This window comes from Aplidium turbinatum, chromosome 6 (assembly GCF_918807975.1).
Source record: "Aplidium turbinatum chromosome 6, kaAplTurb1.1, whole genome shotgun sequence".
NCBI lineage: Eukaryota > Metazoa > Chordata > Ascidiacea > Aplousobranchia > Polyclinidae > Aplidium > Aplidium turbinatum.
In genome coordinates this window covers 25,219,989-25,238,171 of record NC_137477.1, presented here as the reverse complement: position 1 = coordinate 25,238,171, position 18,183 = coordinate 25,219,989, and the positions used below count along the sequence as shown (strand labels likewise).

The 18,183-nt window shown below is 39.6% G+C and overlaps 1 protein-coding gene across 2 annotated transcripts in view; it reads left to right on the top strand.

The window, feature by feature from the left end:
- Positions 1-17,400, top strand: part of LOC145772262 (putative phospholipid-transporting ATPase IM) — a 42,273-nt gene extending 24,873 nt beyond the window's left edge. Inside the window, exons 22-32 of one of the 2 annotated variants that reach the window (XM_082584125.1) lie at positions 3,166-3,252; positions 3,588-3,686; positions 4,070-4,253; positions 4,642-4,723; positions 5,221-5,362; positions 6,442-6,525; positions 8,196-8,287; positions 11,449-11,602; positions 11,956-12,094; positions 12,346-12,476; positions 13,859-17,400. In XM_082584125.1, coding sequence (XP_082440251.1) covers positions 3,166-3,252; positions 3,588-3,686; positions 4,070-4,253; positions 4,642-4,723; positions 5,221-5,362; positions 6,442-6,525; positions 8,196-8,287; positions 11,449-11,602; positions 11,956-12,094; positions 12,346-12,476; positions 13,859-14,176 — 1,512 coding nt within the window. In that variant the 3' untranslated portion in view covers positions 14,177-17,400. The remainder of the gene's footprint in view (positions 1-3,165; positions 3,253-3,587; positions 3,687-4,069; positions 4,254-4,641; positions 4,724-5,220; positions 5,363-6,441; positions 6,526-8,195; positions 8,288-11,448; positions 11,603-11,955; positions 12,095-12,345; positions 12,477-13,858) is intronic. The other variant, XM_082584126.1, reaches the window with a different exon arrangement.
- The last annotated feature ends 783 nt before the right edge of the window (positions 17,401-18,183 follow it).

Sequence of the window (18,183 nt, the reverse complement as noted above, 5' to 3'; positions counted from 1 at the left end):
ATCAAGAAACACGCAGCGAGTAAAAGCAATAGTGTGGAAAACAGACGGACGGAAAAAAAATTACATTAGGAAAAGGCAACTACGTAAATACAAAAGAATTTGCACCACAGGGTACGTGATACATCTAGTAGATGTTGAGGAGAATGAACACGCGTCTCCTGCAAATAATTGTTAGTTTAAATTTGGGTTGTAGCGTTTGATTAACAGCGTTTCCTGAAGCATTTCCTGTTTATTCTGTTTGTGGGAAAAGAATCTAAAACGTTTGCTCGTAACAAATCGTCGTCGTCGTCGTCGTCGTCTGAGCTTCTGGGGCCGAGGGTCTATCCTTTTACCACCCCAGATTCACGATGTTCCCGGACTACACTGGAAGGCTGCTAGAGAGCAGCCAGTCTTTAGTTTCATCATCCATGACGCGCAGACCTTCCACTCCGTTAGGTGGCTTGAAGATGGTACAGTCATTGATGATGTGGTCTGCGGTCTGTTCCTCGGCACCACATTCACAGGAGGAGGAAGAAGCCATTCCCCATTGGTGCATGGTTGAGCGGAAAAGGCCGACGCCCGTACGGAGACGGTTGAGGCGCACCCACGCCTGTCTCTGTAGTGTCAGGCCGATTGGGCGTGTGTCGGCGTCGGGGATGAATGAATGGAGTCTGGTGGTGCTTGACCTCCATTCAGAATTCCATTTATGGTCCGCCTAAGTAGCCGCAGAGATGTCTTGTTCATCAGCTTCGTTGATCAGAAGCCGAGCGGCTGGCACGAATGGGTGTCTTGATTTCAGTCGGCGGGGGTGCCCGTTTGGGAAGGCAGAGATCTTGTGGTGGAGAAGATGATTAGGCTCCAGTGCCCGTCGACCGAGGGACAGAGTGGCTTCTTCGCGACGAAGCTCAGCAGGTTGGATGCCAGCGAGAATGGGGAGATTGTCCAATGGTGTGGGACGCAGGCATCCGGTCACTGTGCGCAGGGCGCTGTTTATGGCAGTGTCGATGTTGTGGCGGTGAGCACTGCGGCACCAGACAGGTGCACAGTACTCTGCTGAAGAGTAGACAAGGGCTAAGGCTGCTATTCGCAAAGTGTCAGCCCTCGCCCCCCAGCTAGAGCCTGCCAGGCGCTTCAGTAATGCAGCGCGAGATGTCAGTTTCTTGCGCAGTGACACCAAATGGTGGCGGTATGTGAGCGATCTGTCTAGTGTCACCCCAAGGTACCTTGGCTCGGGACAGAAGGACAGAGGTTTTCCGTTGTTGTGGACATGTAGCTCACGATCAGCTTCCCGATTGTGTAGGTGGAAAGCTGCCGCCACAGTTTTGGTTTCGCTGAGTTTCAGTCGCCAGTTCTGGAGATAAGCTGAGATGGTTTGCATGTCCTGGCTCAAGGTGTCTTCTAGATTTTCCCACGACTTTGTGGAGTGGAGAATTGCCAGATCGTCCGCATAAGCGTATTTTGCGGAGACCGTGGTTGGCAGGTCGTGGGTGTAGATGTTAAAAAGAAGTGGAGCCAGGACCGATCCCTGTGGGACGCCGTTTTTCAAGCGTCTCAGTCTGCTTCGCCGTGGGTTGCCGGTGGTGAGGGTGAAGCTTCGATTCCTGACAAGTTCCATAATCATATGGACCATATGTCGGTCAGGAAGCAGGCGAAGCAGCTTGTAAGTAAGGCCGCGATGCCATACGGTATCGTAGGCAGCTGTGAGATCTAGAAAGACAGCGCCGGCCTTCTTTTTTGCCTCAAAGCAGTCCTCGATGTCTTGGGTCAACAGTGTGACCTGATCTACAGTGGATTTTCCGCGCCGAAACCCAGCTTGCTCTTTTGGAAGGAGCGGGTCGATGATTGGGTTGACGCGGGCATAGATCAGTCTTTCGAGGATCTTGAAAGGAACACAGAGGAGGGATATCGGACGATAACTCCTTGGGTCCTCTGGTGGCTTGTGAGGCTTAGGGATCGCAACTACTAAAGCTCTTCTCCAGATTTTTGGGATTGTGAGGTGGTGCAGGCAGGAAGAGAGGAATCTACGTAACCAGGACTTTAGGGCATGGCCAGCATGGAGCACAAGCTCAGGGCAGATCTTATCGGGCCCTGGAGACTTGTGTGGTTTCACTAGGCGGAGGGCGGTGGCGAATTCCTCTGGAGTGAAGTCTCCAGAGATTGTTTCTTCTGGTGGTGTTTCCACTCGCCATAGGGCAGACACTTCCTTGGCAACAAGGCGGGATGCCTTGCGGCCCGTTGTCTTGTACACCTCGTAACAAATGACAGTTTATGAAAAGCAAATTTGATGTGGACGTTTTTCCTATTAACAAAACATTCAAAATTGGGTCGTATTTTTAACTAAAGTCCCAGACGCCCTCGTCTCTGCTCAAATGTATACAGTTTTACATGCCCGTGTAATTCAGCATTGACATACATCGGAATGTCTACCAGACATTTGACCACGAGAGTACTGGAGCATCTGAACTTAGGGACTTAAAGAAATGTGCCATCAAAGACCATGTTACGGAGAGTTGTTTTTGCACAGATCAAAAATTCTCTACTGACTCAGTTGCAATTTTACGCTAAGACAAATCTCAATTTGCCACAAAAATTCAGGAAGCGCTGTTTCTCAAACGCTACAACCCAAGTTTAAACAAACATTTATTTACGGGAGGCGCGTTCATTCTCAACATCTACTAGATGTATCACGAACCCTGTGGTGCAAATTTTTTGCTGCTACGTAGTTGCCTTTTTCTAATGTAATTTGTTTTCCATCTGTCTGTTTCCCCACACTATTGCTTTTAATCGCTGGGTATTTCTTGATGCTTATAGTCAGTTAGCTAGTTACCTTCAAGAAGTTGAAATTTATTGCATTTTTTATAAATATTTTCAGGTTCCTGATGAGGGCTTATGTTAAGCCGGAAACGTTCGACTGTTAAAAGTATTTGTAAATATGTATAATATATTGTTATAATGCTCAATCCTGTTGTATTGTTGTGTCTTGCCTGTCTTTGGTAAAAGAAATATTACTATTCTATAAACGCCTAATATTGCTCAATTAATAATTATACACAAAAACGTTCAAAAATAAAAATTATATTGACACATGTAGTTTTACTTATGTTCTTTTCATGTCGCGCTTGCCCTGTCCAAAAATGGATCTGCTCCTATGCTTTGTAAACTTCACATCTGCTTTGTTGCTCTTAGGTAGAATCGGCGATATCCTCAGCTATGATGGAGATTGAACAAGAAAGGCCATCCCTGGCTACTTCCTCCCATGACGACGATTTGCAAGTAGGGAATGGTTTTGGCAAAAGTTTCAAACCGTAGTTGTTTCTTTGTATACTCTCTGTCTCTTCACATTCCCGTTTCTAAAACTGTATCACCAATTTCACTTTAATATGAAAATTTCACGATGCCAGCTCTAAACCGGAGAATACATGATCCCGGCCATTCATGAACTAAAAAGCACTGGAAAATATTTTTTACGTTTATACAAGAAACTCGCATTTGAAATCACAACGTCAAACCGCGTGTTGTCTGCAAGCACGAATCGTGATTTCTTGAACACGATTCTGATGGAGATGTCTTTGGCTTGGCATTGCCTTCATTTCAATTGTGTCTCTCAGGTTGTGACGCACTCACGACAGGTTGCCAATGGCGACCGAGTCTTGTTTCAATCACCCGATGACGCCAAATATGGACTTGTCATCAATGGCCACAGTCTGGTGAGTTAGTTGTAGGCTACAAGTGTCAAGTATGCGTGCAAATTTGAAGTATACGAGATTGTGATGTGTAAGATTTTTGAAAATTGAATGAGGCTGTTCACCACGCATTAAATAAAATAATATGAGATGTTCTACTGGTGCAAATTAAGCTAAACTATCACAGATTGTCACTGTATACATCTTGTGATAGTTTAGCTTAATTTGCACCAGTAGAACATCTCATATTATTTAATGTAAGATTTTTGTTAAATATAACAATTTTTTTTAGGATTGTGGTGTCACGTATTTTGACCTTTATTAACTATGTAATTTTTCTAATTTTGTCTTGTGCAGGGCATATTTTACGTTTGAAAGACGTTGTTTTATGTTAAAACCTTTCGCAGACCCATGCGCTGAGCAAAGAAATGGAATTGAAGTTTTTAGAACTTGCCTCATTGTGCACAGCAGTCATATGCTGCCGAGTGACGCCGCTACAGAAAGCTAAAGTCGTGGTCCTTGTTAAAACAAACAAGAAAGCAGTCACTCTTGCTATAGGCGATGGTGCAAATGATGTCAGTATGATAAAAGGTACGCTAAGTTTGAAGAGTCATCATTTTACGTCCACTCAACGTATAATATTGTGCATATCACACAAATTATTAAAACGTAGGCTGTTATCTGAAAGTGCGTTTTAATTTCAATAAATTATTCATTGGTTAAAGGTTATATTAAAACTTCAACTCTGCTAAATGTAATTTATACTTTCATTGAACAAATTTTTACTTCTTATTAATTGTAAATTGTACGAAACTCACATTGTTTTGTTCTTGAATGGAAGTAAGTTTGGTTCTCGTTTCTGGATTAACATTTTCATCGCTAATCAAATTGTTTGCTTTTAAGAGAAGGAGTTTGGAAGGGCATCCTGGCCAACACACGCGAATAACAAGATAACTTATTTTGTGTTACTTATTTCTAGCTGCGCACATCGGCGTCGGAATCAGTGGTGAAGAGGGAACGCAGGCGGTGCTGTCATCCGATTTTGCTTTTGGGCAATTCAGGTGGTAGCAAAACTTTAAAACAATTTCATTTTGTTTAATTTTTGTGATGTTTTTTCTTATTGGTGGTTTAATAGTACGTGCTTCATATCATAAATTAATTTTTCTGTTACTTACTGTTTAGACACATCATAGCATTAAATATTTTTTAAATTAAATTACGATTGCAATTTTTGTGTGTTTAATCAAGAAGAATGTAATATCCTACCACCAGAAATGTTCTTTAAAATCAGTTTTTTATTTTATTTTTAAATCGATGCCCAAAGATCCCTAAGAAAAAATACAAACACAGATTACTAAATAAAAAAATAAATAAATAGTCTACTGCCACTACAAAAGAAAAATACTGAGCATTTAATAGTTTTAAGAATCTAATGAATTCCCATCCATCAACGTTTGAAGAGGTTGAATCATTGAAACGAACTGATCCAAAACAAAATGTTTAAAATACTGCAAGTCCAAATCGTTTTTCTAACAACTTATTTGTTAATCGTTCCCAGATACTTGGAGAGGCTACTTCTTGTTCACGGCCGGTGGTCGTACGTCAGAATGTGCAAGTTCTTTTCCTACTTTTTCTACAAAAACTTTGCGTTCACTCTCGTTCACTTTTGGTACGCTTTCTTCAACGGACTGACAGCCCAGGTACGGAGAAAAAATGAATTATTTTTAGAATATCGTCGGTTTAGATTGCTATATCCCAGCCAGCAGAATCAGTTAATCAGTAGGAACACGGGGAAACTCACCCGGCCCGGACACGGCGAGGATTGACAGATCGATCCTACATGGATTTGACGTTTGAAAACGTTAAATCATTGTAGTAAAGACGATTATGTTAGCTGGACATACTCAGCCAGAAAAAGTTGCCGTTCGTACATCGTTTCAAGTTCTGACGACGTTGAAACGATGTAAGAACCAGCACCACTTGCTGGTTGGTTGTTCTCATCATTTGTTGCCTAAGGTTGAGTCCAGTCCCATTGGTACGTAACTAACTTGCAACATTTTAGCAAGTCATCATTTGTATTGCGATTGGTGCACAAGCTGCATTCAAAAAATTTCTTTGAACAATTCACAGCATTCGAACAACAATCGTGCTGACGTCATTACATTTCTAAGAAAAAAGGAAGATCCTTTTGCGTCTTACTTTATTGTCAATGTTTTTCCTGCAAATTTAAATCAAACGTAAGAATTTAAGATTTATACTGTGAAGTATTGCACATCCCATACCAAGATAAATCGTAAGAGATAGAAGACACTCTACCCTCAGTTTGGGAAGCCACAGTTTAAGCAGCGCATCGTGCAACACGTGAAAGTGCTGCAAATTAAACAATAAACATGAAATAATTTGTGCTTTTGCAAGGTTTGGAAACGAAGCAATGTTTTTAAGGTCAACATGTGCAAATATCATGTGACGCCATCTTGCTTTTATCAGCCTCCCATTTTCATTAATATATCAAGTATGATATTTTTGCCAACATTCTGTGTATAGCGTAATATCAAGATCACGACACCCCCCCAGGATATCATAATATTTGATCGGTCGGTTCCTTATCGGGTGTTCTGCGAAGCAACAAAATAACGACACCTGAAAGCAACTTTGTCGCAGAAAACACTGGTTGTCATGGCGTTTTCTTTGTGACTTAAGTTAGTTGCAGCACCATTTTGTTCTACGCAATACCGTATGTAATTGTTTTCATCATGTTGCTATTTTCTTGGTTGCACAGTCGGCCTACGATGACTGGTTTGTGACGTTATACAACATCGTGTATACGTCCACACCGATCTTTATGCTGGGCTTGCTAGAACAGGTAACCTATGCTTGGTGACTGATTTAATCGCTTCTTCTTGGGCTTAATTAGTTGGAATGCTGTGTCATCAAATTTCTTTGCTTCTTGCTTACAAATGTATCAAAAATCCAATTTTTGTGTTGATTCCACGTTGCATCAACACAAAAGTTTTGATTTTTTATCGATGCTCTCGTTGATTTTGATCATTTTGCCTTTCAAAGCTTTCTCGGTGATTTATCTTTTTGATTTTTGACAATTATTAGCGAAAAATCTGTTGTAGTGAGGGTGGTGGTTGACTTTACAGCATGCCAGTAGTTAACCTTATTCTCATGTTATTATTATACGTTAATATATACGCAATGTCAAGACTCCACAAAGTGCACGCAGATCTACCAGCAAATTCGTTCATCTCTGCTGACGTTGAATTGATGCTGACAACGGTCTGATTTGCGGATGTGTCCTTGCGCAGATGACGCAGAAATTGCAAGGTTTTTGAATTTTGTTTAAAAAATCAAACATTTTCTCTAATTTAATCTCCACTGGACGCATTGAGTTTTGAAACTTTTGATTACGAGGTTATTTTCTACATGAATTGCATCTTTCGACTCTTTATAAGGCACCAATGCGTAAGTTGCGGTCGTAAGATTCATCCCAATAACGTGATGGAGCTGGCGGAGTCAGTCAAGTGCCTACAAGTTCAATTGTTACACCTAAGTTTGATTGAACGGTGCACTTTGTTATACTTTACCCTACACCGTCCTTTCGCATGTTAAGCTTATACCATAAGTTAAAACTAGCGTGTCACAACTTTAACTGAAAGTTTGCGTTGTTGGATTGCATATAGTAAGGTTGTTCATCAAACTGCTCATTATCGTAAAAGTTTATTTCCATTTTTTTCTGCTGGTATTATTTCTCTCAGTCATAAATAGGCTACTTTTCAAAGCATGATACTTTTCAAAGCAAAGCTGTCTGTTTCTGAAGCACTGGCAAGTGAAAATTGGTTATCTTTTGGTTGGAACGTTTTAAGGATGTCTGACTTCACCGTCTCTTTTTGCCACTTCAACGTACTTTCTGTGTCCATATGAGTCGATAATGGCAGTGCACGATGTACATTCAATTCTGCATGGAATGCCTTGATGTGATCGAACTTAATATTAATTCACTAATGTTCTTTGCTTCTATTTATTATGATACGAAGTACTTTGCTACAGACAAAGAATTGCAGTGATGGTTTTTTGTAGATTTTACTGTTATGTTTCTAACTGCACTTTCTTTGGCAATACTTTTTCAACGTTAACGCAATAAGTTACGGTATTTCATGATTTTTTGATGTCAGAATTTTGCTTTATACATACTTAAAATTTATTTTGACTAGTGGCAATACTGTATTTCGGTACGGTAGTTTTTGTGTACAGCTTCAAAGTAGCCTACAAGAGTGGAGAAAGCCAACATTGTTTTCTTTTCGGTCATTACCAGGGGAATGTAATTCCTAACCTGTTATGGACACCTTTTGCTGTAACTCCTTTCCGTCAAAACTGTCAAGAGAATCATCACATAGACTTAAAAAATTTTAATCATTAAAATAAAAATTATTTTTGTTGCAACGTGTAATTAATATGCGAGAACCCGTGTTGTGTTTTTAGATCAAGTGCTTCGATAATAATTTCTTCCACGTAACTTTTCACTTTTAGGATGTGAACGAGGATTACTGCGTGCGGTATCCAAAGCTTTACTTCCCTGGACAGAAAAACGAACTTTTCAATATAAAGATTTTCTTCAAGAGGTTTTGTCACTTGATATTCTAATATGCATCTCACTCTGTTGGAAATTTAAATTATTACCGTAGCTCAGAGGTCGGCAACCTGCGGCTCCGGAGCCACATGCGGCTCTTTCAGCCCTCTGCTTTGGCTCCCGTGACTTTAAACACTGCGAGCTTGGGCAATACAAAAAATTTTTGTTGTAAATTAATAACTGCTCTAGGCTATAGTTTAAACTAGTTTTGTTGAAAATTATGACTTACAAATCCGTTTAGTATGTTTTTTTTTGACCAAGATTTAATGCTTTTACTGTATCTTGCTAAGGAAAAAACCATTTAGGACTGTTAGGAATAATGGCGGCTCCTCACGGCTTACAATGCATGTATTGTATGCGGACAGATTCTGATTTGCCCGCCCCGTCTGTGAAACGATAAAGAGCATATTGTTACGTGATTTACCGCACAATTAATGTTAGCATTATCTTATACCTGGCAGTGTCACAGTGCAGTTTGTAGTAGCCTGTAGTATTTTGTAAGCAGTTAAAAGTGTCAGATACTCTTTGTTAAATATGTAAATCGCTATTAGTTATTAATCAGTAACTTTGGCAAATTTGCCAAATTATTGCCAGTATACCAGCGTTATCTTTACTAGTAAGCCTAGTTTCCGTAGTCTAGAACAGCATCTAACTGAAAATCTTTTATTTAGTAAAGAGTTTAGAAACGATATTACAACAAAACAGTATAGTCTTGTATCGATTAAATAATTAGCAATGGAAAAGTGTAAGAAGAGAAAAGTTGCGAACGAAAAAAGAATGTTCAACCCCTCATGGACAGATTCATTTGCTTTCATTGCTAGCGAAACTTGCTTGCCGGTATGTTTGTTATGTGATGAGAAATTAGCAAACAACAAAAAATCAAACGTTGAAAGACATTTTCTGAATAAGCACAATGTCTTTGCAGAAAAATATCCTGCTGGAAATCAGCGAAAAAAAGCAGTTTTAGAACTTCGGCGGAGATCCGATCAAAGCAAAACTTGTTTCAGTAAGTGGATGAACTCATCCAGATCAAGGACTTCTGCTAGTTTTATAGCGGCTCGAGAGATAGCCTGTCATGGAAAGCCATTTACAGATGGAGAATATTTGAAAGAGACATTCATCAAGATATCAGAAAATCTATTCTCAGACTTTAAAGACAAGAATAAAATCATTTAGAAAATCAAAGACATGCCCCTCTCAGCAAAAACTGTCAAAGACAGAACTATAGGAATGGCAGCCAACATCAGTTCTCAACAAATTTCGGATATCAATTCAGCCCCAGGATACTCTATTGCCTGTGATGGTTCAAAAGATGTCAGTGATGTTGAGCAAATATCGCTGTTTTGCAGATACGTAAATTCTACTGGATTAAATTAAAGGAAGAATTGATTGAAATAATACCACTAAAAGGCCAGACGCGAGGTGAAGACATCTGTGGGGCAGTTTTAGACTGTCTCAAAACAAAAGAAATAAACACAACTCACTTGGTTTCGGTCGCTACTGATGGAGCACCAAATATGATAGGAACGCAGAAGGGGTTTGTGAGTTTACTTCAGAAGTCACTGGATAGAAAGCTGTTGACGTTTCACTGTATGTTACATCAGGAGGCATTGTGCGCTCAAACATTTCCCGGAGAGTGCAATGAAATGATGAATCTCGTCATTCGAGTATTAAACAAAATAATTGCACAAGAATTAAACCACCGACAGTTTCGTTCATTATTAGATGAACTTGATAGCACATATCCAGATCTGCGGCTACACAACAATGTCCGATGGCTGTCCGGAGGGGAGGTACTGAAAAGATTTGCTGTGAGTTTGGAACACGTAAAAACGTTTTTAAAAATCAAAGGGCTCTCTTTTCCTGAATTGGATCAGCCAGATTGGGTAGAAAAGTTGCATTTCATGGTGGATATGACATCGCACCTCAACACGTTGAACAAAAGCCTGCAAGGAAAAGGAAGCACAACCCTGCAGATGCTGGAGGAGGTTTTGGCTTTTGAGCGCAAGATGACAGTGTTTGCCAGAGATTTACAAAGAGGTACACTACTTCACTTTCCCTTTCTAAAAGAGTTCAAAGAAGCACACAACCAGTTAAATTTTGTTTACTTTCAGCAAGCTATCATCGATATGCAAACTGTGTTTCAACAACGATTCTGTGATTTTAGCAAGAAAGAAGACACGTTATCCTTCCCTATTACCCCTCAGGAAATCGATCTATTACTGCTGAATATGACTGCATTCACGAGCTGTAAGTCAATCTAGTCTTGAACTTGAACTGGCCGATATAGCTGACAAGAATGTGTGGGTATCTAAGTTCCGAAGCTTGAGAGCTGACCTTGAAGATCTTGCTCGCCAGAAGGCCACGCTTCGTCACAACCACACATGGAGTGACCTTGAAGAGCTTCAAAAACCAGACAAGCTCTTGTTCGATACGTGGAATGCCATACCTGACTCTTACATGAACATGAAAAAATATGCATTTGGAGTTCTGTCGATATTTGGATCAACATATTTATGCGAACAAAATTTTTCGGTCATGAATTACTTAAAAAATGAACAACGCTCACGCCTAACAGATGAGAGCTTGCAGTCCCAGATAAAACTCAAAGTGTCATCTTATCAAGCTAATGTAGATGTGCTGTGCAGTGAAATTCAGGAGCAAATATCGCATTAGCTGGGTGAAATAAATGATTATTTGAAAATGTATGTTTTTACCCAATACTGTGCCCGTAGGTAGCCTACTAAAAAGTGTTGTGTTTAATAGTCAGGCTTTGTTTGTTGAAATTCTAGAATATTCGCATGTACAAAGCAAAAATTGAAAGAAATTCTACATGAAGTGTAGGCTATAACTACCTTTGGTTTTAGTGGCCAACTCGACAGTTACATGTTATGGCTCCGAATATGTCTTAATTTGAAGAAACTTGGGAACATTGGCTCTTTTAATGTTAAAGGTTGCCGACCTCTGCCGTAGCTCATATCTGTTTTTCCTTTTAGGCCGAAACATGTTTTATGTTTTAATAATTAATCAATAACTTGGTATTTTAACGAATGTTATTTTAAAACTAAATGGCTACCGCTGCTGACTGTTGCATGCAATTTTGCTACAGATGAATACTTTTCACGCTATATTAAGAAACTTTGTATATTTCAGCTTGATCCGTGGCATCCTGGTGAGTTTGGCGCTTTTCTTCATCCCGTACGGAGCGTTGAACAACGGCGCTTCACCTAGCGGCATTGACATGGCCAGCCACCAGACGATGGCCACAGTTATATCTACCTCTCTCATCATGGTCGCCACATTACAGGTATGCCACTTGAAGTGTTTAAATTAAGGCAGATCAAAATTTTCCTATCGTTCAGTGCACTTAACTGCTTCGTTCAACTTTCGGTGTCTGGTGTATTCAGCTGTGTGGATATTTTCACCAAATGTGCCTTCAAAGTAGGTTGCACTCTTGTTGGAAAATTAATTGTTTTTTTTCTCAATGATATAATTAGCTTATTACATTGCTCATAAGATATTTTGTAGTTTCAAAACATACCATGCAGAAAAGGGAATTTCTTCTGAAACTACAGTTGGCTGGTTGAACGAGATTTTCATCACTGCAGTAGTCAAATTTGTATCAATCTGGCTTGCACTCGTAAATGATTCTTTCCACAGGTTGCCCTTGATACATCTTTCTGGACGCCACTGAACCATTTCTTTACCTGGGGGAGCATCGTTATATTTTTCGTCTTCACGTTTGCAATCTACAGCGACGGCTTGTACAACGTGTTTCCCACTCAATTTCCATTTGTAGGTGAGTTAGAAACGCCAGAGTCCATCGGCAAGGAAACAGCCATAGACGAACTATCAGTTTGTATCCAGCGAATTCGAACACCACAATCCGTTAATCGTTGAATTCAAGAAGGACTTCGGTAATTCTATAATTGAGAATGCGAGGAGAACGCAAGGTCTTCTAGTAGGTTTTCCGCTGAATTAAATTACGCGCAAAATACATGAGATTACATTGCACAAGCCCATAACGTCAATTTCCACCGTTCATCGCAGGGGCGGCAAGAACTTCCTATCAATTTCCGACCTTGTGGTTCACCGTTCTCCTCGTGACCGCGGTTTGCATCCTCCCGGTGGTTGCCATACGATTCGTGTCCTCCACATTGTGGCCGACATATTCTGAACAGGTACCAGATTGTTGCCAACACAATTTTTATTTTTCTGACTTTTAGTGCGGTCATAAGTTTTTTTTGTTAAAGTTTGTTTGCAAACGCGAAGAAACAGTAAGCCTGTTGTGGAGGCAGGGCCGTTGACAGGATTTCTCGGGCCCGGTACCAATTTATTTTCGGGCCCCCTTCATCGACAAAGGTATGAATATAAAGGTTGTGTACAAACTTTTATTGATGTCGTTTAAGCATGGTCATTTAACAAATCTTGCGCAATCTTAAAATTTCTTGAACCGCAAAACTTGCTATCTCTATCTAGCGGTTGCTTTTTTGAACTTTTATTTGTCACATGGCGCTAGAGTATTACTTTCCTATTCCTTTGATGTTTCACTAGTCATTCTAGGCTCACCAGAAGAGAATTTACAGCACTGCAGACGATCAGAAAGTTTTCAATCTGAAAAGCGGTTTTGGTATAATTTTTAGTGCAGAAACAAGGATAGTAATCTTCTTACCTGTGCCATTTCAGTTTTTGAGTTTGAACAAATATTAGCCTGTTTATTTTGAAATTCGTGTTTCGGGTAATATTCGTGGTTAGGGAAATCACTATACTAAATTCTTATTTTACTGTTTAGTGGCAGAAGTGGCTATTTTACCACCAGAAAGCTGAAGTGAGCCCGGTACCCAGAAGGGGCCCGATACTTTCCCATCTGACGGCTGAAATGGCTGTTTCAACCTCTGATGGCAATTCCTTTAGATCTGATTATATTAAGATCTTGATAATGTTTGAAGTTGCGGGGAATTTTTTAAATCCGGGCACTTAAATATTCCGGGCCCGGGTCCAAAAGTATCACCTAGACCCCCGTCAACGCCCCTGTGTGGAGGCCTTCTTTAAGCTCTGCTCCACTGTTGAGGTTACCCAAAGAATACAACCGGTCAGTTTCATCTATCTTGATTGGTTTGTTTCGAAGAAGGATTGATAACAAAGCAAACAATGAACAGTTGTCAGTTCTAGAAGGGAGCCACTTAGATCGTCGACGTATGAAAGATACACGGAAGGCTGGAAATACCGTATGTGACTGATTCAGCACACAGTCTGGAGCTTACGCGCTCATCGTTGTACGAGTTCTGAATATCGGCCAATCAAACACGGTGTGTCACGCCAGACTTCTCCACAGCAGATTTCAAAGGAAAAGCCCCTTAACTAATAAAAAAGCCAAGAACGTCTATGCTACTGAGCCAACGAACCCAACTAAAACCTAACTCACGTCTGATAAAATTTTAATTTTAGCTTATTTTTATCACTTTAGTTTAATCGAATTCGTAGTAGATTATGCTTAATAAATTCTTGACACAGTTGATAATATATGACACAGTGTATAATGTATGTCTCCAATTATCTTCAGATAGCGAAGATTCAATTAAAAGAATTAAAGAAAGGAAAGCAGAGAAAGATGAAGTCATCGGAAAGCTTAGCCAATGAATTCAAAGAACGTTTCCGCGCCAAATTTCAACTCAAGCGGAAAGGTTCTCGCCCCAAGTCGGGTTATGCTTTTGCTCATGAATCTGGCTTCGGGGGCTTGATAACGAGCGGCCGGATGGGAAGTAAAAGACGAAAGCGTCCTCGTGATGAGGGGAACCTTGAAAGGACCGGTTCAGTAACAAATTCTGGAGACGCTTCAAACGTAGTGGTTACTTCTATAAAACCACTGTCTGATTCGTGATTCTTTTATGTTTGTTTTACAATTTTTAAGTCGTTTTGACAAAAAACTTACCGTTTGAGCTAAACGATTAAACAACTAAGGCAGTGGTTCTCAACCTTTTTGTCTTGGTGGACCCCTTTTGATGCCTTCGAAGCGATCGCGGACCCCTAAAAATTCTACTTGAAATTTTGGTATATTGCGTCTCCTTATGGAATCATAATATTATGTTACTGCTAATATATGCTATACTATACTGCTATACTATACTACTATACTGCTATAATATAATCATAATATATGTAACTGCTTACATAAGCAGTGGCCGAGTGGTTAGCGCGTTGGGATCGCAGTCGAGAGCCTGCATGTTCGACTCCAGCCACCCGCACTTGCTGTTGTTTCTCTGGGCAAGAAACTTTACGATAATTGCCTCTACCCAGTGATCGATTTCGAGTAATGGGTAGTACCAAATTTAAGTCATAAATAGAGTAGACAACCGGAAACAGACATTGCGGTCGGCTGCAGTGTGGGTCAGGTGTACGGTGGAAGGCGTACACTGATGCATAGCGCTCAAGTCCGCTTTCCCGCAATGCAGGATAAAGGTATGACAAATAAACAAAAAACATAGCCTACTTAGAAGAATTTGCTAAATTCGCAACGCTTTTGACGATTAATGAGATGGACTTATGTTATGAGCTAGGCTATATGTTGACACACAGGATCAAACATCAGTAATCTGTATACTGATTTAAATGTTTTCCTATAAATTTTATCAAAAGTTAATAGAATACTTGCGACCGTTACAAAGAATTTTTCCCTTTTTTCATTTGTAATCAATATTAATTCGTTATAATCGCAGTCATTGCAAAACTGTGAGTGGTTATTGACTGCTGACTAACTGTGAGTGGTGATGGAAATGCAAACGTTAGTCAGCAGTCTAAGTTAATCATATCAACAACCTGCTGTCTCAAAAGAATTAAGTTGCATATAGCCATATTAAAAAGGTTTAAGTCAGTTAGATGATATTTTTAGTTCTAACCAAACCAAACCTTTGTGCCATGTCCTTTGCAATTTCAAACGACGCACCAATGCGTTGCGACTTACAACTTGAGAATCACTGTAGGCTAGTACATAAACAAACCACAAACAATTTTTAAATTTCATTAATCATGCCGAGAACTCGGAAACTTTCGCGGACCCCCTAAAATCGCTTCACGGACCCCCGGTTGAGAACCACTGAACTAAGGTTTTTATTAGAGATTTTACTTGCAAATCCCTTTTTATCTACAACCACTAATTTAACACAAATAAGCTACCTGCAATAATTTTAACCGCTTTGTTTTTTGGTCTCGCTTGATCCTTTCTTATTTTGTTGTTGAAACACAGTGAACTACACAGATTAGGCTTACAATAAGAAATATTGTGTCACTGAAAGTTTAAATATACAGAGTTATTAACTACGCTTCGATAACCAGAATCAGCAATACGGTATTATTTATATCTGTCCACCGCCTCGCGCTTACAAGTCGATGTAAACGTAACGGGTGTATAAGTATGTATGGTTCATTTTCGAGTCATGCACCAATCTCTCGTTCACATGTTATGTTGGCCTACTTAAGAAATCGATTTCATTCGTTAGAGTGACCGGCTTATCCCCAGGAGCCCAGATGATAACCTAAACTCGAAAGAAAAACTTTAATTCCTTTCAGAGATGAGGTCGTGTTTGCTGGCTAGGCAAGCGTTACAATTTAGAACAAGTGAAGATCGCCGTTCGTCAACTACAGTAAATCTATTTCCTACAAGAATGTTATTTGATCTTAACTTGTCACTTCGTTTCGCGAACCGGCAATCTTATTTTTAGTTTTCCAAGTAAAATTCCACAATTTGTCCAGGTAGAGGCTTTTTTCGGAGAAAATTATAACAATCGGTGTCCGACAAATTGTTCTTAAGCAATTGTTCGTAAAATTAATTCTTCGTAAAACAATTCTTCCTAAAGCATTTTTTCGTGCATGCAGTTAAAATTTGATGTATACGAAGAAATGCTTCACGAAGAATTGTTTTACGGATTTCATTTTACGAAAAACAGTTTACGAACAATTGCTTACGAACAATTTGCCTATAACCATAATAATCTATTGCAGATGACACTGCCACTTGACTGAATAGATACACCAAGCTGTTGTTTATTGTTGAAATGTTTTAAAACGGTTTACGCCGTGGCGTAATGACTTTCTTTGGCGGAAGTGCACTTTTCACAAGGTCTGAAATAAGTCATGCAATTCTCATAATGTTTGTTAGTAGACGACAGTAATGTCACTTTCAATGGGGATTATAGTCCTGTGCAACCAATCAAATTTATCGCTATTTAATGATTTTCGCTTCAAACTTTTGTATCGTGATTTTATTTTTTAAGGATTTATCACTGCACTGTTTTCTTTTTCAACTACAAACAAATGTCCTTTTCTATTGTTATAACGTCCACAGACATTAAAGCGATGTGAAAAATCAATTACTAACTGGGTTGTTCTCAAGCTGACTATTATCAGTTCCAAGGAAGTTTAGTTTAGTAACGTGCTGTTGGCTTTCCTTTGACAATGCGTGCTTCATTTATGCTTCGCGACCACAAAATGGTGAAATGATGTCAAAAGATGTAGTTTCTGTGTTTTATCCTTCTGTCAAGATCGCTCACCCAGCCATGGCAACCCTACGGGAAACATGGCGTAAAATGATCATGTCATCAAGCTGAAGAGAACCCGTTTTTTTTTTTATAATGCAATAAACCTGTTATCGTTTTGCGTTTGCCGCAAAGTGATTTTCAAATCAAGTCCTGTTATAAGTCAACTGGTATTGGATTTGGTTAATTCATACGAAGGTATGAAGCTGAAAACGGTTGTAAGTTGTAACCCAGTCAGAAAATCGGACACTTTCGCACTGATTCAACGTACTTCTACAGAATGCATATATCATACTTACTATAAAGCTGTTAACAACCTTCGGTTGCACTTTCGTACAGCAGGAGCCAAGCAAGTTATTTTAATTGCACTATTGCGATAAATTATATTTCTTGTATGGTCTTGTAAATAATGTTATGCATTGTCCATAGTGGACATTGAAAAATTCTGAATTGTAAGTTGCTTTAATTTTTTCGTGGAATTGATTAATTATATTAAGTGTGCACTTCAATAAATAACATACAAATTTACGAAACTGTGTGCAGTACCAGAACCGGTAGTTCAGCATGTTCCAAGCAACGGGGAAAACTATGCCACGGGCAGGTTTTTTTTAAAGGTTTGGTTTGGGTGACCGCGAAGTAGTTTTAAGAGACCGCAAGTGTTTCATTTAAATACCAAAAATAGCCATAACTACATACAATCAACGCAACATAAAATGAATTAGTCGACAAGGCACAGCTTAAATGATTGTGACAGCGACCAAACAGCCTGCCCAACACGGCCACCAAACAAGTTTGCTGCACAATCAAACAAAGTGTGCTTGTTGGCTTCTGCTTGTTATGTTTCCACACGTAAAAACATTATGCGCCATAAATCAAAAATAAACATTGACGAGTATCGAAGGTGCACTTGTGAATAACTCTTTGATTCAGCTGTTAGCTGTACCTCCACTTACTCTTTTTTCCGGACGTGAACTATTGATCGTAGGCTATATTCGTATTATCGACAAGACATAGCAAGAAACAACCATTACTTTTCTACTGTAGTTGCAAGTCCAAAATTTGGGAAACCGCTGGAGAAATTTGGGGGACCGTTTTGGTCCCCCAAAACACCTTAAAAAAAACACTGGCCACGGGCGTGAACTGTTGCAGTTATCGTGATTGCAGAAGATTGAAAACTTTGGATCACAATCACAACAGTAAGAGCTGTTTGTGAAATAGCATATTTCTTTCTTCATACTAAACTTTAACTGCCAATTTTTGGAAATTGTTCACCTCACTAAATGCCAACAAGCGTTTTTAAACTACTTATTTGTGACGGAATGGCCCGATTCGGTGAGTTCCCTATTCGGTGAGAGCC